This window comes from Rhincodon typus, chromosome 16 (genome assembly GCF_021869965.1).
Source record: "Rhincodon typus isolate 14 chromosome 16, sRhiTyp1.1, whole genome shotgun sequence".
Lineage (NCBI taxonomy): Eukaryota > Metazoa > Chordata > Chondrichthyes > Orectolobiformes > Rhincodontidae > Rhincodon > Rhincodon typus.
Window position 1 is genome coordinate 25,015,084 of NC_063347.1, and position 21,865 is coordinate 25,036,948.

A 21,865-nucleotide genomic window follows, 5' to 3' on the forward strand; every position below is an offset into this window, starting at 1 on the left:
CATAATTCTTTGAAATTTGTGTCACAGGTAGACAAGGTGGTTAAGAAGGCATTTAGCATGCTTGCCTCCATTGCTCAGGCCTTTGCGTACTGTAATACAATAGGTGAGATGTCATGCTGAGGCCTCTTACAGAGTACTGTGTGCAGTTCTGGTCACCATTACAGGAAGGATATTATTAAACTGGAGAGGGCTCAGAAACGCTTTACCAGGATGTTGCTGGGAACGGAGGGTTTGAGATATAAAAATAGACTGGAAAGGCTGAGGCCTTTTTCACTGGAGTGTAGGAGGTTGAGGGGTGACCCTATAGAAGTTTATAAATCATGAGGGGCATACGTAAGGTGAATAACAGCATCCTTTGTCTAAGGTCAGAGGTCAAAACTAGGAGGCATATTTTTAAGGTGAGAGGAGAAAGATTTAAAAGGAACATGAAGGGCAACATTTTTTACCCAGTGAATGATTTGGGTGTGGAATGAACTTCCAGACAAAGTGGTGGATGCAGGTATGGTCACATGTTTAAAAGACATTTGAATAGTTCACGAAGGGAAAAGATTTAGAGGAATATGGACCAAGCGCAGGCAGGTGGGACTAGTTTAGTTTGGGAACACGGTTGGTTTGGACTGCTTGAACCAAAAGGGTCTGTTTCCATGCTGTATGACTCAATGACTCGAGATCTGTGCTCCTCAAATTTGGATATTTGAGCATTCATGATTTTGATCACATCATCATGAGTGACTGTCTTTTCAGCTGGCCAGAAACCAAACTCTGAAATTTGTTCTCTAAAACTGTCCACATTTCTCTTTTGGTGTCCACCTTTCAGACCCCCCTTAAGACCAAGTGCTTCAATCAATTAATTGTCATCTGTCCTGATCACTTAACATTTCTCAGTGTCATATTTTATCATGCTTTTGTGAAAGACACTGTGATTTTATTACGTAAAGGAACTATGTAAATATTTTGTTTTTGCTTGTGCTGGCATTCAGTAAAGGATATAGGAGTCTACAAAGCTCAAGTCCTACATCTGCTTTAAGGATAAAGGAAGGAGGTCTGGAGGACAGTCCCCCAGCTGTCCAACAGCCATAGGCACACGGGAACAGGATATGGCCATTCAACACCTTGAATCTGTTTTGCCATTAGATTACAACCAATGTTCCCCTAAGCAATGTAGCTGTGCCAATACAGATGGCAGCACTGACTTCTGGTTCTGGAAGTAGCTACTACACACGGACCTTCTACGCGGAATTAAAAAAAAAGATAGAATGCTGATCAAACCGATTTGTTTCTCAACCATACCTATCCATTTTCATTCTACATCTACGAATATGCTCATCTAACAAGCTATCCATCTCAGTAGCCAAATTAGTTATGGTTCTTCTGCTACTTACAGTTCAGAATAACAATAACAAATTTAAACATCTAATGCTGATCAACATCAACCACAAACAAAAATAAAATAATGCGGATGTTGAAGATCTGAAATAAAACAGAAAATGTGCTGGAGAAACTCAGTAGGCCTGCAAGCACCCGTTGAAGGAGAAACAGATTTGACAGGTGGAGTCCAATATGATTCTTCTTCAGAACCATACTGAACTCAAAACATTAACTGTTTCTGCTTTCACAGATGTTACCAGATCCTCTGAGTTTCTCCAGCACATTGTTTTTACATCATCACTTATCTGCTTTGTTTCAAGCTTCCCCACACATCTTTTTCCTGTCAACTACCAAATTAAAAAAAGCCAACTAACTATACTGTGGTTACTGCTGAAGCAAGCTCCTCCATGTAGACGAAAGTTAAACTAGTGAAACATGTTGAGGTTTCAGTGTAGTCTTGCAACACCATCTTGAACAAGGAGCATCTTCGAAATATTGTCATCTCTGGGATCCTACCTATAACAAGGTTAGAGTTGGCTATCTACACTGTTAGGCTATGCACCTGTTTAATTATGACAATCCAAATGTTGTTTAACTTAAATCATTGCTTGTACACAATTACTGTTTGGAACCCACATGCAGCAGGACATTTCTCTACAAAAGAGTTGAGGCAGTAGAAAGTACCACACAATCAAGCTGTTGCTTGCAGACTACTGGAACCAGAGCAGGAAGAATTCCAATGCTTAGTAACAAAACCACTCCTCTGAATTCAAAACTACCTTACTTAACAATCATCAACAGTGCCATGGACAAATGCAATACACCAACTCAGGCATTACTCATCAGCCAGAGGTTTGATGGTTTTAAACGTCCACATGATACTTTCTCCTCAACAAGAATCACTAAATCTCAGGGTCTGGTATAACTAATCTTGATATGACCAAGATGGGGCAGTGGACTGTGTCTCATTCCATTACTCCACAGATCACAACATAAATCTCGATGTTTTATCTGTTTCCTGAAAAGGCCAATTGTACGCTTTCTTTATACTAGGCTTAGAATAAACAGTTCCACCAACCAGGTTTATTTAATAAACAATATAAAAACAAAATTTAGTTCACAAAAGGTATTAAATTTATTAACACAGTTGTGACAATATAAATGTTAACTCCTCTAAATAACCTTGAACATAGAAACACACACTCACACTGAGAAAAGCATTTTTGGCTATTCATTCTGAGCTCTTGAAGGCAAAAAAAAGGAAAAGAATGTTTAATGCTCAGATGGCTTTCAGTCTGGCATTCTGACACATGTAAATGGTTGTCATGCACACAGACAGATGTGAAGGGATCTTCTTAGACACAGCTTGCTCAGGAAACAATGTTGAGAAGACTTCCAGGTGCTTTTTCAGAGGACAATCAGGCTTCACACCGGATTCACCATGGAAGCGCTTCAAAAACAGAAGACACAAACTGAGCAGTTGTTTCTGTCAGCAAGCACCCTAAACAGAAAATCCAAAACCAACTCCAAGCCTTCAAAACACTGTTCAAAAAGAAAAGCCAGTCATAAAAACAAATCAGGTGTTTTCCCTTAATTGGGTTTAAGCAAACAGGACCAGTAATTATCTAGAACCATGTATTTTCCAAGAAATCTTTTCAAAAAATGTTCTGACATGTCTTTTCATGGGCCCTTTTAAAAAATACCTCCAAAACGCCTCAACCTCACGCCTACAGAAATTATTAAATATTAAGAATTCATCTATCAAATATTTCCAAATCGGGCTTTATAGTGCAATATTTCAAAATTAGGTCAAAAGCAACAGTTGCAAAACTGGCCAGAATAAATTGCTCTGTGTTGTTCCACTGATAACAAGGCATTTCCTCTCATTAGTTTCCAATATCATTGCTCAACAGATCTTTAAAGTGATTCATATGAATCTAGAGGTCTCAGTTCCAACAAGCCTGAAATCTTATTGAGGATGATGCTCGAAAAGAAACTGGCAGTAGAAATAGCTAGAGCCAGGAAGAGGAGAACACAAAGGAAGACATCTATTTCAGTCAGTGATGTTTCTGCCATTATGGTCATTTATAACAACAAGAAAGTTCTAAACGAAGTAGTTACTACCATTCACGATGCGAATGTAGCAAACGTGTTAAGAACATCTGAACAGGAGTAGGTAATTGATGCCTCACATCTACTTTGTCAATCTGAACTCAGATCTGTATTTGCCTGATATCCATTATTGTCATAACTGCTTTGTGGAAGCTGCATGGATTCCAGCTTCCATGGGATCTCAGCACAATCAGCCATTTGCCAATCTCGGAGCAGACGTAGATAATAGGTGTAAAGCAAAGAGATATATAAAAATCTCTGTACTAAAGGGTGCTTTGTCAAGTTTCTAGTAAACTTACAACTGCTGCATCCAAGTAACAATTGCATTTTTGTTAAAATGAGTAATATACACCAATAAATTAACTTTAATTGGATAATAATCTGAGCTTAGCCAAACCCACCTGCTACTGAAAAATACCTTGAAACAAGCAGTTGCTATGATATAACAGTGTTGTCTAAATGAAATTATAGGCTCGCCATTGGCTTGGCTACAGCAATTCTGTTTACTCATGTCAGAAAATGCCTTACAGTGAAAACATGGTAAATATACCATTCGTGTATACTTACTTAACAAATATCTATCACCATTGAATTCAAAGTTGTGTTTTTCTCTATATCAAGAAAGTTCTGCTTTCTGGCATTTGCTTAGCAGTCTTATTGCTTCTCAGTTTTTGTCCAAGTGGAACAATAACTATCTCAGAATGACTGTTGACAGCATTAGTTTGCACAGAGAGATGACTCAGACCTGCTCCCACTATCTACCCCAAACATGTGGCTGGCGCTTGCTCTTTGCCATGATATGCCCTGATGAAGTCACTCTTTATTATCTGGGTTTGCATCCTTCGATTTGCCCAGAATAATTATTTATATTAGTTAAACTGACCACAATACTTGATCCCCTATCTGCACAAAATTGCTGATGTTCCAATGGTGCTGAAATCTGGCATTTTTACTAACTCTGCACATCATCACAACTGTATGACCAACAATCAGTAGTCAAGGAAGTAACACACGGATAAGAAAGCACATGCATTCCACTTTCCACCTTGACTTTTTACCAACACACACACACACACACACACACACACACAGGTATTAAAATAATGCAGAATTAATACTCACATTTTATCTTTTAGACAAAAAAAAACTATCAGCATATTGGATAACATGTTGTTAAACATGCTAACACTTATCCTTCATCATTCAAGGAATAAGTACAATTACTCATTTGTGTGGGTGACACTTTGAGAAAGCCTGGACTCAACAGGAAGCAGGAGTATGGGCTGGACAAGTCATATGTGAACTATGTTAGGGCAATTTCAATCCAGGTCATAACAGGCATTAGCTTGAGAATCTCACTGCAGGATTTTTTTGGGGGGGGAAGATTGGCAGCATAAGAGAGGAGAGAGAGAAAGGGAGTGGGGGGGGAGAGAAAGAGTAAGTGTCACACTAATGCAGAAGAAGTATTCTTCTTCTAAAGCTAAAGCATACTGCTGGACCACAGTGCTGATAATTTAATTACATTTGGTTGTTGTCAAACAAGATCTAGAGGCCTTCAAGCTGATAAAGGGCACTTAGGGTCCGATTGGCTAACATTAACACCTCTTAAAGCCTTAAATTACAGTACAAAATATTTGTTGCTATTATTTCTCAGCTTGCTGCATTAAAAGATGAGGTGCTACAGATCCTGTCATTTTTGTTAGTTATTGGAGTCGCTTTAATTATTTAAGATACTCACAAATACATTTAAAGCTTCCAGCTGAACAAAATATATAGGTGAATTTATCAGCAGCCTGTTTGGAAGCAAAATTGAATTGCTAGCATTTGACAGTATCTCAAAAATGCACATCATGTTTTGTCTCACTAATTAAGATTCATAATTTGCTGACATGATTTGTATATTACATAATCTTGCAATTTTTAAACCTGCAACGCCTTGACCAATTTATTACATTGACCTAAAGCAACTGAGAAGAAATGCTGGAAAATGCTAAGCAATTACCAATGATACACACTACAACTTTTAATTTTTAACTAGAAAAAATGAAACTTTAAGTTAATCTCTTGCAGTGATTAATTACATAAGATTAACATCCTCCATTTGATGTCATAACTTAAATGTTATAAAGTACTAGTTTTAGAAAACAGACAGCAGGAACTGGGCAGGACATTAAGACACAATTTATCATTTGGGTTTACATGCCTCATTGAGTTATAACATCATCTCAAACCTTTCATTAGAAGGCATGTGCCATAGCCTTGTCAATATACTTTTAGGTTACAAAAGATGGCATTTTGTCAAATTTACACCTACAGTTTGGAATTTTCTTAACTCTTAATCTCAAGTAAATCAAAATTAGATTCACTCTTAAAGCATTTTTCAGTCATCGATATCAGACATGATTAAGGAATCTCTCCTTCTCTAAGAGTACCTCCTGAAACAGAAATTATGAATGCAGTATCTAATTTCAAGAAGGACTAAATGGAGTTTGTTGGGCAACTTAGTAGTAATTGGAGGCCACTTTCAGTCTAAGATGAAGAGAATCCTAATAAAATAATTACCTGAACATTTCTGTAATCCATATATTAACAAAATGCATGCCTTAAAAATAATCCAACAGAAAGTAGGTTCTCTTCAAAGGAAAGATCCAAATAATAATATCTGGCAAATATATAGCAGGTAGCTTAGCAAATTAGAATTTTAGGATTGAGGGTGCTTGGCAGCATAAATTAGAAGTTGGCTAAAAAACAAAACTGAGGATTGATACAGATGGGGATTTCTTAGACTGGAGACAAGTTGAAAATGGTGTTCTCTAGGGATAGGTGTTGTGACCCTGGTTTTTCTAATTTATTTAAACGATCATAGGAACTGCATGCTGACAGAATTTTGTGGCAGGCACACAAATTAAAATGTTTTCCCAATAATACATTTTTAAAATATATTAAATGCAAAATGATCAAACACAAAATTTGCTTATTGTCTCTATTATAAATTCATTCTTTAAAAATAGAATAATGCTACAGCTTTTTCTTAATTGTGACTTTCTTTAAATACAATAAGACAACATATCTGGGTTCTACAGTCCAGGTTAGAAATTCTCCATTTGCACTTTAAAAGCCTGCGCACCATGTGTTCTGTAATTGGAAAATAATCTTCTTTACAAATCAAATGTAGCATTTTATAATTCTGAAAGAAATCTTTAAATTTTAGAGGTTAGGGTTAAGGATAAAACCGTTTAATTAGCTTTCAAAATAATGAGTCTATTCTACAGAAAGCAAGTTTTCGTTTCACTGGGTTGGTCTCAAGCTTTAGTTGCAATAGCTTGTTTCAAGCACTAGCCAGAGATGTTACTGAAGCAGCAGAATGGTTAAAGTGAATGGCGAGCAATGCAAGAGTGGAGGAAAGCAACAATATTAAAGGAAAATAAGTGCCCGACTAAGAGAAAAAAAAAACAAGTCTTCAAATGTTTAAAAAACACAAACAACTATTTAAACTATCACTACAATACTAATAATTCAACAATTCAGGCAGCATAATTTTCAATGGATGTCCAAAACAATGTGCAAGAAACACTTTTTCCACCCAAATTAACATGCTTTCAGTAATACATCTACAGAAAATATGTCCACCTACCTAAGAGTGCAGCAAAGATAACAAAGCGACTAGGATTCAGATCCAGTTGCTTGGCAACTTCATGCATCAGGTATTGGTTGGTAGTGAGGCTTTTGCCATTCCGGCTCAGTTTAAGGGCATGGGCACTGAAATAGTACTGGATGTTACACAACGCATAATCTGAGTCATATGCAAGTAGGCCATGGAAACCATTCTCTCTGCAGAAGGCAATCACTTCCTGATGGTGATCTTCAATGCTCTGTGCAACCTGCAAAACAATCACATATTTTGTCTGAACATCACCTGGAATTAACTCAAATGGATATCAAATTATTATGTCACCAAGTGATCAAAAGATTCTGAAATGAACGATGAAAACATAAGCATTTCTTGATTATAACTAGTCGGTCTGAGATTCAAGACATGATATTAATTGAATTTTGGTTTTAGTTACATTTTGTTGTATTTCATAGTATTTTATTATGGTAAATAATAATAAAATAATAATAAAATACTGAGGCAGTCCATGCCCAAATGGAAGACCTGGACAATTCATCAAGGAGTACTTGCACCAAACAAATGTCCGGCAATGACAAATCACAATAAGCGATAATCTAATTGTCGCCTCTTGACATTCAACAGCATCACCAGAGTTGAATCCCACTGCTATTAACATCCATAGGGTTACCATTGACCAGAAACTCAACTGCACTTGCCATATGAATACAGAGGCTAGAAGAGTAGGTCTGAGGTTAGGAATCTTGCAGCGAGTGACTCATTCCCAACTCCACAAAACCTGTCCACCATCTACAAGGCACAAGTCAGAGATGTGATTAAATACTGCCTTTTTGTCTGGATGAATGCAGCTCCAACAACACTCAAGAGGTCTGACATCTTCCAGGAACAAGAAGCCCACTTGATTGGTTGTGGCTGTGGTGCCATTCAGTCCCTCCACTATTAAACGTGTGTGCAAGCAATGTGCACCATTGATAAGATGCACTGCAAAATTTTACCAAGGCTCCTCAGGCAGCAGCTTCCAAATCCACAACCACTAACACCCAGGAGGACAAGGGAAGCAGATAGATGGGAACAGCACTATCTGCAAGTTCCTCTCCAAGCTACTAGCCATGCTGAATTGGTTACTGGGTTGAAATCCTGGAATCCCCCCTGTAATGGCATTTATGAGTGTACCTACAGTACATGGGCTTCAGCAGTACACGAAGACAGGTCAACATCATCTTCTCAAGGGAAACTAAGGATGGGCAATAAATGCAGCCCAGCTAGCAATTACCATGTTCCATGAATGAATGCTTTAAAAACCGTGTATGCAAATCTGATACTCGGCATACAACGACGCTAATATTAAAATGCTGCTCAAGAATATCTTCCCCCATGTTGTAGCATTTAGCATTGCAACAAATTGCATTACTCAAATTTCTCTCAATTTATTCAGAACTCCAGAGTCTTGACAGGGCCTTGTTTAATTCTTACTAAAATACATTACTGTCACATAAATAAACATTCATTTGATTTTCCTATTCTTCCAGCAAAATACCAAATCTTTTACCCACATGGTTCTGACTGTAAAGTCAACAAATTAGGAAATTTAATCCCGCAACTCTACTGTGTCCTTCTCTATTATGTTCCAATATCTAAGCTTGTTCTTAAAGCACCTTTCTTTTTGGGAGATGAGGGGTAGGCGAGGTTTGGTGGGGTTGGGAAAGAGAAAAGGAAAAAACATAGAAAATGATACAAGTACTTGAAGACATTAAGTCAATTGCAAACAAGTCAAGTATTTTTTGAAAACTGCAGGAAGACACTGATTTTTTTAAGAAAAACCTAGGACATGCCTATTGACTCTCTTGCACAAACATAACAACTTTCTGAAAGAAGATTTGCATTTATATAGCTCCTTTCAGGATTTCAGAACATTCCAAAGCATGTTAGTGCTCAATAAAGTACTTTGGTGGTGTAGTCAATGTTATCATGTTGGAAACAAAGCAGGCAGGCTATCTCCACTCAATAAAGTCTCACAAAGAGCAATTATGACCATAATTATCGTATTAGTGTATTAATATGTATTAGTAATGCTGGTTAAAAAATAATAAATGCTGGTCAGGACACCAAAAAGAAATCTTCTGCCCTCCTACACTAGGATCATTAAGTCCAGTTGAGAAGGCAAATATGGTTATGGTTTAATATCTCGTCCATTAGCACCGAGGGTGCAGTACACTTTCAATATTAGAGTAGTGTCAGCATGAAATTTCTGCACAAGAGTCTGGTTTGGGACATGAACCCATCATCTTCTGACTTACAGGGAACAATGAAATCACAGTTATAGCAGGAGAGTTACATATTTAAACATTGTGTGCATGATGTCCAATGTTTAAACAAATTCTGTCAGTGGGCTTAAGTTTAAATGGTTAAATTAGTGCAATAAATTACTCATTACTCAGGAGTCTATGGAGAAACCACAAACACTAACTCACTTGAATCTCATCTCTCAGCACATTTCTGGCATCCTTTAGATCACTTTCTTCTTTGGCAACAGGCTTTCCAGTGTGCAAACGGACAATGCCAATATGGCATGAGTCCTTCATGAAAACATCTCTTTAATCAGTAAAATGTAGAGATTGAAACAGAAACACAGTAAAGACGGACAAGGAGAATGAATTAAAGTCAAATCAGATACAGATGAAGAAATAAAGAGAGGAAAAGAAAGAACTGATTGTGAGAGAGTAAAGACAGAAAGGAAAAAATGGTAAAAGTAAAATCAATTTAACACTTCACATTTTTCACAATGTCTAACAATTCAGTACATGAGGAATTACATTAACAAGTTTAAATTGTCCCTTCTTTGATTGGCATTGCAATAACATTTACTGTGTTATTAGAATGGTACTCACACTCTTGAACATCAGCCCTAACTTTCTGCAATAAGATTAGTATGCAAACCCAACAAGTTCTTAGAAATAACAGATGATTAAGGACAAATTGCTGCTTATGCAAATTAAATTAACCAACAAGTTGGGTCAAACCTTTTAATTCCTAAGATTGCTGCCGATTTTGACCATTATCACTGCATATATTGTTAACATGGCATTATTTTCCCAGAAAAAAATCCATGCATTGCTTTCAAGCATTCGCCGTCACTATTTTCAAATTCAATCAAAAATGATCAAATAATTCTGAAAAAAAGGCTCTTAAAAATGTGCAACTTCCGTGGGAATACCTCAGCCTCAGCTTCACAAACAAAAAAAAATTCAGTCAGTAAACAATATCTTCATATATCATAACTTCTAAATTCATGTTTCAAAATCTCTGAAAACATTTATTAAGAAAGCACAGCCAAATAAATGTTCTCCACAAGAAACTACACAATGCCTGAAATAGCCCATTAGAACATAAGAAATGAGAACATAAGTAGCCACAGGGACTTGAGTCTACATTGCCATTTAATAAGAACATGGCTGATTTAATCTTAGCCTCCTCTCCACTTTCCAGCCTGCTCCCCATAACCCTCAATTCTACGACACATGAAAAGTATGTCAGTCACTTTCTAAAGGAATTCCTGAAAAGGGGTAATAAAAGGTCATTTTTCTTTCAAAATCAGGCTGACTTTTCTTGACTGCATGATGATGTTCTGTTGGCTCGGTAATAGATTTCAGCATTTTCTAAATGACAGATGTTAAGCTGTAGGACCATAAGATATAGGACCAGAATCAGGCCATTCACCCCTTCAGATCTGTACCACCATTCAATAATGACCACTGTATCCCACAACCCCATTCTCCTGCCTTCTCCCCATAGCCCTTGATCCCTTTTCCAATCAAGAACCTCTCTCTCTCCGTCTTAAATACGCTCAATGACTTGGCCTCCACAGCCCTCTACGGCAACGGGTCTCTTCCAAAGGTTGCTCCTTCAGACTGAGGCTGTGTCCTCGGGGGTGCTCGGATCTCCTACTAGTAAAAACATCCTGCCCACGTCCACTCTAGTCGTGGTACAGATTGGCGCCAACGATATGTGCAGAATGATACTAGAAGTCTTGCATCAAGAGTTCAGACTGATAAACAACAGATTAAGAAACAGAACCTCAAAGGTTCTCCTATTCTTCCAGCAAAATACCAAATCTTTTACCCACATGGTTCTGACTGTAAAGACAACAAATTAGGAAATTTAATCCTGCAACTCTGTGTCCTTCCCTATTATGTTCCAATATCTAAGCTTGTTCTTAGAACACCTTTCTTTTTGGGAGATGAGGGGTAGGAGAGGTTTGGTGGGGTTGGGAAAGAGAAAAGGAAAAAACACAGAAAATGATACTTGGAGTACTTGGAGACATTAAGTCAATTGCAAACAATTCAAGTATTTTTTGAGAACTGCAAATCAAAGGTTGTAATCTCAGGATTACTTCCAGTGCCACATGCTAGCAAGTACAGAAATTGGAGAAACGAACAGATGAATGCATGGCTCAAGGACTGGTGCAGAAGGGAGGGTTTTAGATTTCTAGACCTTTGGAATAAAGGAGTTGGGACAATCTACTGAGGTTGTACAGGATGTTGGTGAAGCCTCTTCTGGGTACCGTGTCCAGTTCTGGTTGCTCTATTATAGGTAGGATATTAAGCTGGAGAGGATTCAGAGAAGATTTACTAGGATGTTGGTGGGAAGACAGAGTTTGATTTGTAAGGAGAGGCTGGATAGGCTGTGATTTTTTTTTACTGGAGCATAGGAGGTTGGGGTGGGAGGGGGGGTGACCTATAGAGGCTTATAAAATCATGAGTGATACAGATAGGGTGAATGGCTTTATTTTTTCCCTCAGGTCAGGGATTTCAAGACTAGGGAGCATATTTTTAAGGTGAGAGGAGAAAGATCTAAAAAAAGACGATGACAATTTTTTTTTTTTTTAAACAGTGTGGTTCATGTGTGGAAATGATCTTCCAGAGGAAGTGGTGGATGTGGGTACATTTACAATGTTTAAAAGACATTTGGATAAGTACATGAAGCAGAAATGTTTGGACAGATATGGGCCTAGCACTGGCAGGTGGGACTAGTTCACTTTGGGATTATGATTGGCATGGACTGGTTGGTCTGAAGGATCTGTTTCTGTGCTGTATGACTCTACAACTCTATTCAGGCCTTTTAGCATTCTGTAAGTTTCAATCAGATCCCCCCTCATACTTCGAAACTCCATCAAGTACAGACCCAGAGTCCTCAACTGTTCCTCATTTGACAAGCTCTTCATCGCAGTTTCATTCTTGTAAACCTCCTCTGGACCCCTCCAACACTTGCACATCCTTTCTTGGATAAGGACGCAAAACTGCTCATAATATCACAAATGTGGTCTGACCAGAGTCTTACACTGTCTCAGCAGTACATTTCTGCTCGTCTTTGGCCCTCTTGAAATGAGTACCAATAGTGGTGAACTGGCTGATAGTTTCCAGCTTTCTGACTCTTTCCTTTCTGAATAGGAGTGTTATAGTTGCATTTTCCAATACAATGGGACACTTCCAGAATCGGAGGAATTTTGGAAGATTACGCTCAATGCATCAACTACACCTACGCCACTTTTCTCAAGCTCTAGGATGGAGGTCATCTGTCCAGGGAACTTTTCAACCTTTAGTCCAATAAATGTGCCAAGTGTGTGCTAGACAATTATGTTTTTAAGTCTTCCCACCTCCCCATCCGTACACTATAAATTAAATGCTTTTTGGAGTTTCCCCACCATGACAATAGACACAGGATAACTGTTCCAAGATCTCACTGATTCCTATTAATTTCCTAATCTCATCATCAATGCACCAACATTTATTTTAGCTAGTCTCTTTGTATTTAATTGAAGAAGCTTTTACTAACGGTTGTATTTGTTGATGGTTAACTGTCCATTTTTTTTAAGCTACTCTTTGCTAGTTTCAAACATTTTCGATTTTCTGGCCTACAAATAACCTTCACAGCATTGCCTGTCTTTTCCTTATTTGCCACAGATGGTTAGTTCTTGTTGAGTCTTTATTTCTTAGAGGAATACAGTAATGTGTTGAAAACTATGAAATATCTCCTTAAACATGTGCGACGTACTATCTTACCATTTGATCAATATTCCCAGCTTTGTCTTCAGATCTTTTTAATTCCCATCTGAAACACTAGTTTCAAAGCTAAGTTTCTCACCTTCAAACTGGAGGTGAAATTCTGATCATATTACTGTATAATTTCCATTCCTTAGAGGATTCTTTGCAACTATTAATTAATTAGTTTTATTGTACATTACCAGGTTGAAAATAGTTTGCTCTCTGGTTGGTTCTACTCTAAGGGACTATCACAAGTACACTGTGAACTCAGCTTCAAGGCGACTTTTGCTAATTTGATTCGTTCAATCAATATGAAGGTTAAAGTTGGCCACAAATATTACAACACCTTTCAAACGCAATCCTGTTTCTTAATTTATACTCTGTTTTATAGTGTAAGTACGGTTAGGAGTATGATAGACTGTTCACATCAGTGGTTTCTTTCCCGTCATTTATCATTTTCATTCAAATTGATTCTACATAGGATAGTCATCCTTGCCATGAGTTGCTCTTGCAGGGATACAACTAACTTCCATTCCCTCAACTCTTCCCCTTAGTCCTACAAATTTCTCTTTTCAGATTACTTTACAATTCCCTTGACAGTTATGATTGAATCTGTTTCAACCACACTCGAGTCGTGCATTCCTGATCCTGATAAACTTGCTCAATAATAAAAGTTCTTCCTCATTCTGCCACTGCTTTTCTCCCCCAATGACCTTAAACCAGTGTCCTCTGGTTCTTGACTCTTCCACAAATTGATCAAGTTTCATCCTACCTACTTTGTCCAGACCTCATGATTTTGAGGATCTCTACCAAGCTTACACTCAATCTTCTCTGCTTTAAGAACTACCCTACCTCCTTTTTCTTTCTGTCTATCTGTCTATCTGTCTAAAACATCAAATACCTTCGAATACAGCTCTTAACCCTGGTCACCACATGACCATATCCCTGCAGTGACTAATATGTAATTTAGCCTGTCAACAACACTGTGCATTATACTGCTTCCAATGAGAGGAACCATAAGTTTCCCAGATGAAGCCTCCATTTCCTGGTATCTGCTGAGCACTGCTTTAATTCTGTTATGCCTCACTCCCACTAGCAGTATAATAAAACTGTAGAAAGAAACTTTTAAACTTGCGATATTGGTAAACAAGGAGCAAAAATAAATCAGAGGAGCCATAAGGTGAATGGAATGGATGCTGTCTGCAGATGAGCTTAACTTTACAGAGAAGTTTGAAACTGTGAGAAGAGCAGTAAAAGCGGTTCCTGGTTTGCATCCAGTAAATTTTTGTCATCATTTTTTATGTTTTACGTTTCTAGTTCCTCTGATCAATTTTATCTTGGATTGTAATAACAAAGTTACATCTGTTTATTTTTCATTTTGTCCTTGATATTTATTTATCTTGCATGGTTTGCAAATGTAGATCATTTGTCCTCAATTTTGATCTCATTCAGTATGAACCCTAAGTCATTTAATTAAAAACATAATCCCATCACAGAAAAGCCCATTCAATCTTTTTAAGACTGTTCGGTTGCTCTGTACTTCAACTCTATTTTCCTGTCTTTGGCCCACAATCCCTTAATACCATCACCCAGAAATTAAAATCACCTCAATCTAGAAAATATCCATTGATCTAGCATCCACAGCAGAGTTCCAATGGCTTCTACCATTTACGTAAAAAGCCTATTCCTGTTTTGACTGCTGAATGATCATTACAGCCCCTTACTCTCCATCTACTCTATCAAATTATTTTAACTTTAGTTTCCCAAACAACTTTTAAAATCATTTTAACCAACAATTAGATTACCCCCCCATTTTCTACCCTGAACAGAATTCACCCCAAGTTCATACATTTACCCACAATTTATTCCTTACTCCATGGAATACAACTCCATTTCCAAATTTTCTATTCCATTTCATTGCTGCAAGTAACACCTCCCTTGTAAACTGGATTTGCACAAGTAAAACAGGCATTCTACAACCCGATTATGAAAATAATCATTAATTGGATGCTCACTGTCACACTGATATTATCATTCTTTCCTTCTTAAATAAATCCTTGCCTCACACTGATGGGAACTGTAATCAAACAGCACTATACATATACCTTATATATATGTGAATACATATGCAGTGAACGTGTCTCAAAATCTCTCTGGCACGTGGTCACTGCACTAGAGTACAAGGTGGATACAGTCTATGACACTTAAAAGAGGACAGAACTATCTGAACTAATTACTCCAGACCTCATTCTGTTGTTCAGAGCTTAGGATCAGAATGACACTGGCGTTACAGAGCGCATAGGGTAGCTACACAGGAACAATAGGAGGTGATTTAGCCCAGTGATCTTGCCGTCCCATTCAATAATATCATGGCCAATCATCTATTTCAATGCCACTTTCCTGCAATATTGTATCCCTTGACGTCATTAGTGTCCAGAATTCTATCCATTTCTGTCTTGAACACGTACAATTGGAAGTTCCTCAGCCCTTTGGGAAAGGGAATTCAAAATGATTCATCAACCTCTGAATAAAGAAATTCTTCTTCATCTCAGTCTCTAATGGCCCACCCGTTACCCTGAGATTATCCTCTGATTTTAGACTCTACAGTCTAACGACGGTCAACATCTAATTTACATCTACTCTGTCACACCCTGTAAGAATACTGTAAGTTTCAATGAGGTTCCCTTGCTAGCAATGCCCACATCCCATGAATGAATAAAACAAAATAATCCCTTATCAAGGGTGTCAGGCCACCTACTTTGCCTTTTCGTCTATCCTTCATAACTGCTGTCCGTCTCAGTGATGGCAACTAAATCACGCATTTGTCTCAAAAAGTGTATTCAAATCATCACCCTATTTGCACATGCTTTGAGTGCTTTTATACTGTTTTTAACTTTAATCTCAATTCTGATCCTAACTGATGCTTGCTTAGCCATTGTTTATTTTTACATTGCACTTTCCTCCATCCTTTTTCCCACCTTTGCTTCCTTTGAATCAGAGCTCCATCTCCAGTTCTTTCACCCTGCCTTCTACCTTCAACAACAATGGCAAATCCCACAACAAAGATGCTAGTCCTCATTCTCCCAAGATGCAGCCTGCCCATCTCACACAGATCCCACCTGCCTCAGCACCAGTCTGACGTGTAGATTGGGATGATGATGAGTCAGGTCACATGGATGTATAATTGGGTTGGGATTGGGGATGAGAGTCGGTTGTGGAATTACCCAGCCATCAGACCACATTTTATGCTGCCATGTATGTCTAGGACATGTATACAGACAGCTCCCATGTATCTGGCCAAAGTTTCATGTATATTGTGGTAGTAAGCCCTGGAATGCAGGATAACAACCCAACAGAAATTCAAAAACATTGGGACTTCCGCACATTCCTCTTGTGCATCTCCCAACAATATGGGCACAGAAAGATTTGCGCAATATGCTCTATGACCAACAGGGAGCAGGCCATTGTAGATCTAGAAGTGAGAAATACTCAACATTGAGTTAAGAGTCAAACAGTCCTGAACATCTATCTAACAGCAATCAATGTGAACAAATTGTGTTTTAAAGAAAGCAATGCAAAATAGCTAAGAGTCAAGGTTTAAGTAAAGTTGATTTCAATAATAATGAGAAAGAGACTGTCAGGAGGACAAGCTGGTCATGAGTAAAACACTAAAGACCAGTGTTTGGTGTAACATCAAGAGTCTAAACCCCTACTGATCATGAAGCTTACTTTCAATAATAGACAGAAATGGATAACTGAAGAGATAAGAGCAACAGAAAACTAAAAGAAAGGCATACAAGAAGAACAAAAGAAAAGTCACTCGCAAGAGATATCAAAATGTTCCAAAAAAATTTTACAAAAATTCTGTTAAAAAGATGGTCATGAGCAATGTAGGCTCCTTAGAAGCCGACCAGTGTTATTGTCAAAAATAAACTAGTGAATGGCAATTACTGTAAGCCAAATAATTAATAGAAGAGGATGAGGTTAGCATTTCAGACATTCTGATGAAAGTGACATTGAGTCAGGCAGACACTCACATCAAAATTAACATAAGATTAGCAAAGACAGGAAACCAGAACAGCCCAAGCCCGAACTACAACCTCACGGCGTACCGCCCTGGGGGAGGCCCAGCCTGAGCGGACCCATCTCATCTACCTGAAGCAGCAAACTCACACCACAAAAGCCCAGGACCATCCAGGTGCAAGAAAATGGGGAAGATGCACTGGCCTGCAAGTCAGACTGAAACAATGCAGTTTCAAGTCTCCCCCCTCCCCAGCAAACTCCTCGCAAATGTCTAAGCTATTGAAAACAAATTGGATGAACTTAGATCTAGACTTACCTTCCAAAGAGAACTGAAAGACTGCTATGCACTGTTTCACTGGAGACGTGGTTCACTCCTGCCATACCTGACTGTGCCTTGCAAGCTGACGGTTCTCCATACATCGCATAGACCACACGGTATCCTCGACTAAGACAAAGGACGGAGGGGTATGCTTCATAATCCTGGTGCTCAGACATGGCAATCCTGGCGACCCACTGCGAGCTGGGCTGAAGAGTGCCTTACTGTAAAATGCCATCTCTACTATCGAACGTGCAGGTTCACCTCCACCATCCTGACAGCAGTCTACCTAGACAGATGTAAAGAGTGCCACAACCACTCTGGAGACGAAATTGCCCCAAGGCCTTATTCAGCATGGCCGGTGACTTCAACCAGGCCAAACTCAAGAGGGCGCTGACAAAATACCACCTTCACATCTCTGGCCCCACTAGAGGACCGAACATTCTGGACCATTGGTACATAAACATCAAAGATGCTTGCCACTCCATCCCCCGTCCACACTTCGGAAAATCAGATCACAACGCTGTATTCCTCTTCCCAGCTTACAAGCAAAGTTGAAACGGGATGATCCTTCACAGAAAGTAGTACAATGCTGGTCAGAGGCAGAACAGTATCTCTGGAATAGCTTGGAATCAGTGGAATGGACTGTATTCAAGCACTCAGTGGAAAACTTAGACAAGTAGGGCACCATAGTCACAGACTCCATTAGCAAATGTGTGGAGGACTGTGCCAAAGAAGTCAATCTGGTGTTCCCCAAACAGAAAACTTGGATGAACCAGGAAATTCACTGCCTACTGAATACCAAGCATGCAGTATTCAAGTCAGACGACACAAGCCTATACAGAAGATCCAGATATGACCTCTGCAGGGCCATCAGAGATGCCAAGAGGCAGTACTGGACAAAGTTAGAGGCCCAAACCAATCATACTGACACCTGCCGCTTGTGGCAAGGCCTACACAACATAACAGGATACAAAATGAAGCAGAGCAAGATAGTGGACAAAAACACATCCCTCCTTGAGGCGCTCAATGCTTTCTATGCTCGGTTCGAGCAGAATGCCAGCGGCGCGGTGTCACCTGCTCCAACAGCCCCAGATGCAATTGCTCCTTCTGTCGCCATTGCAGATGTCAGATCGGTCTTCCTAAGAGTCAACTCAAGGAAGGTGACGGATAAAGTCCCCAGCTGTGCACTTAGATCCCGTGTGGGCCAGCTGGTATTCACCAACATCTTCAACCTCTCCCTCCTACAAGCTGAAGTCCCTTCAAGAAGACCACCATCATCCTAGTACCAAAGAAAGCACATGCAACCTGCCGTAATGACTACTGCCCAGTGGCTCTGACCTCCATAATCACGAAGTGCTTCAAAAGGCAGGTCATGGCCCACATCAACTCTAGCCTCTCAGCCTGCCTTGATCCCCTACAATTTGTCTACCGATGTAACAGGTCCACAGCGGATGCTATTTCCCTAACCATGCACTCATCCCTGGAACCTCTGGACGACAAGGACACCTACATCAGACTCCTGCTCATCGACTACATCCCCGCCTTCAACACCATAATCCCCTCCAGACTGATCTCAAAACTCTGAGACCTAGGTCTCGGCTCCACCCTCTGTAACTGGATCCTCAGCTTTCTGACCCACAGACCACAATCAGTGAAGATAGACAACTGTACCTCCTCCACAGTAACACAACACTGGAGGCCCCGCCAAGAACACGTCTTCAGCCCCCGACTATACTCCCTGTACACCAACAACTGCGTTGCCAAATTCCAAATGAACGCAATCTACAAGTGTTCTGGCGACACCACCGTGGTAGGACGGATATCAAATAACGATGAGTCAGAACAGAGACAGGAGATAGAGGGCTTGGTGGTGCGATGCAATGGTAACAGCCTCTCTCAAAATGTCGGGAAAACAAAAGAACTGATCGCTGACTCCAGGAACAAAGGAGGATGACATGCCCCCATCTACATCAATGGAGTTGAGGTTGAGAGGGTTGACAGCATCAAGTTCCTAGGAGTGACGACAGCCGACAACCTGTCCTGGACTTCCTAAGAAGACGTGATGGTCAAGAAGGCACAACAACGCCACTTCTTCCTCAGACAGCTCAGGAAATTTGGCATGTCCATAAGGACCCTCACCAAATTTTACAGATGTACCACAGAAAACATATTATCCGGGTGCATAATGGCCTGGTACAGCAACTTTGCAGCCCAGGACCGTAAGAAATTACAGAAGGTTGCGTGCGTAGCCCAGACTATCCGGGAAGGCAACCTCCCAGCCTTGGACTCCATTTACACTTCTCATTGATGCAGAGATGGTACCATCAAAACCCCCTCCCATCCCAGTAATGCTCTCCTACAACCTCCTCCATCAGGCAGATGATACAGAAGCTTGAACACTTGCACCTACAGTTAGTGTTGACATTTCGGGTCAGGACCCTTCTTCAGAAAAAGGTCCCAACCCGAAACGTCAACTTTCCTACTCCTGTGATGCTGCCTGGCCTGCTGTGTTCCTCCAGCTCCACATTGTGTTATCTTTGACTCCAGCATCGGCAGGTCTTACTTTCTCTGAGGTTAATGTTGACCTTGCTTTGCGCACCTCCGGTGCAGTGTAACCTGTACGCATTGTTTTGTTGAAACACCCTATGATCTGTATGTCTTTGCTTGCTGTGATCTGCCTGTATTGTTTGCAAACAAAGCTTTTCACTGTACTTAGGTACACTTGATTGCAATAAATCAAATTAAAAAGGAAAACAATTATATGAAGAGTGAGAAATCTCCAGGACTAAATGGTGGGGAGAACACTGCAGGTGCCCCCATGTGCAATCCTCTTAATTTAACAGCTGTTCTTTTGGAATTGAAAACTGTTCATATTATTCCATTATTTAAGAAAGACAAGAGTGGGAAACCAGGAAATTATATACCCATTAGCCTAACATCTGTTGGAAAATTAATACAGCCGATAATTAAGGATAAAGTGATTGAAAATCTTGAATATTTTCAGCTTATCAGAGTCAGCATGGATTTATAAAGGGTCAGTCATGCCTGGCAAGCCTCAAATAATCGTTTAAAAAGACAACTAGAGGATCAGTCGAGGTGGGGAGGATCTAGGGATCTTATTTATACGGAATTCCAGAACATATTTGATGAAGTCCTTCCTCAGAGACTGTTAGAAGAGAATGAAGCTCACAGAATTGAAGGCAAATTATTAATGTGGTTAGGAAATTGGCTGAGTGACAGAAGGCAGTTATTAAGGATAATGGGCAGTGTATGTTTCATAATGACCTGCAAGGGTCAGCATTGGGGTCTAAATTATTTGCCATCTAGAAATTACTTAGATAATGGGAAAGAATGTCAAACCAAGTTGTATTAAAAGATTAACTGAAAGGACAAAAATGTGGCAAATGGATCACAATGTTGGAAAGAAGAGAATATTAAAAAGGATAGAACAATGTCCTCTTTAAATGGTGCAAAGTTAATATCAATGGTAGTCCAGAGAGACTTGCAAGTCAGAATACATAAATTAAAGTATGAAGAACAGGTCCAGAAAATAATCAAAAACAATTACAAAAAGCTCGCCTTTAAATCCACAAGACTAGAATATAAGAAGGTACGAGTCATGGAGGAGTCAGACAAAGCCTTGGTTAGACCGAAGGTGATGTACATTCAACTGTTTGGGGACACCATACCATTGGACAGAGGTCTTGAAGGGAGTGAAGCATAAAGTCATCACAATGATACCTGGACATGAAGCACTAAATTACAAGAAGCGATTACTCAAATTGGGGTTGCATTCTCTCCAATTTCGGTGGTTGAGAGGTCATTAAGTCAACTTTCAAAGATATCGATTGCAGTAGAGAATGTAGTTAGAGAGAAACTATCTCCAGTGGTTAATGAGTCCCAGACTATGACAGCGCCTAAAAATTTGAGCCAGGCCTTTTAGGAGTGAACTTAGGAAAACCTTATTCATCGAAAGGTTAGCAAAAGTTTGGGACGCTCTTCTGCACATGCCAATTGACAGTAGATCTACTGTAAATTTAAAAGCAGAGTTTGACTGTGAACCAAAAGTATTAAGGAGTATGAAGCAAAGCCAAGTAAACAAAGCGACGTCACAAATCAGCATGATCTCAGTGAGTGGCAAATCAGCCTTGAAAGGTGAAGTGGGCTACTCTTGTTCCCACAACTCCACAAAAATGAACAAGATCAGCGCAATCTCTTAAAAATTTGGAGAACCAAATCTTGATGACATCCATTAAACATAAATTTGGGATACAATTTTCCACATTTTCTTTTTTGACATTTATAAGAAAAAACTATAAGTATACTGAAGACATTTCTGAAGATCAGAGAAGTATAGAAGCATAGAATCTC

General features: G+C 39.3%; 1 protein-coding gene across 3 annotated transcripts in view; it reads right to left on the minus strand.

Annotated features, from left to right (window-relative positions):
• LOC109936989 (constitutive coactivator of PPAR-gamma-like protein 1 homolog) overlaps nucleotides 1-21,865 on the minus strand; it is a 119,558-nt gene that overhangs the window by 84,780 nt on the left and 12,913 nt on the right. For all 3 annotated transcript variants that reach the window (XM_048606180.1, XM_048606178.1, XM_048606177.1), the window contains exon 2: nucleotides 7,115-7,361. In XM_048606180.1, coding sequence (XP_048462137.1) covers nucleotides 7,115-7,361 — 247 coding nt within the window. The remainder of the gene's footprint in view (nucleotides 1-7,114; nucleotides 7,362-21,865) is intronic.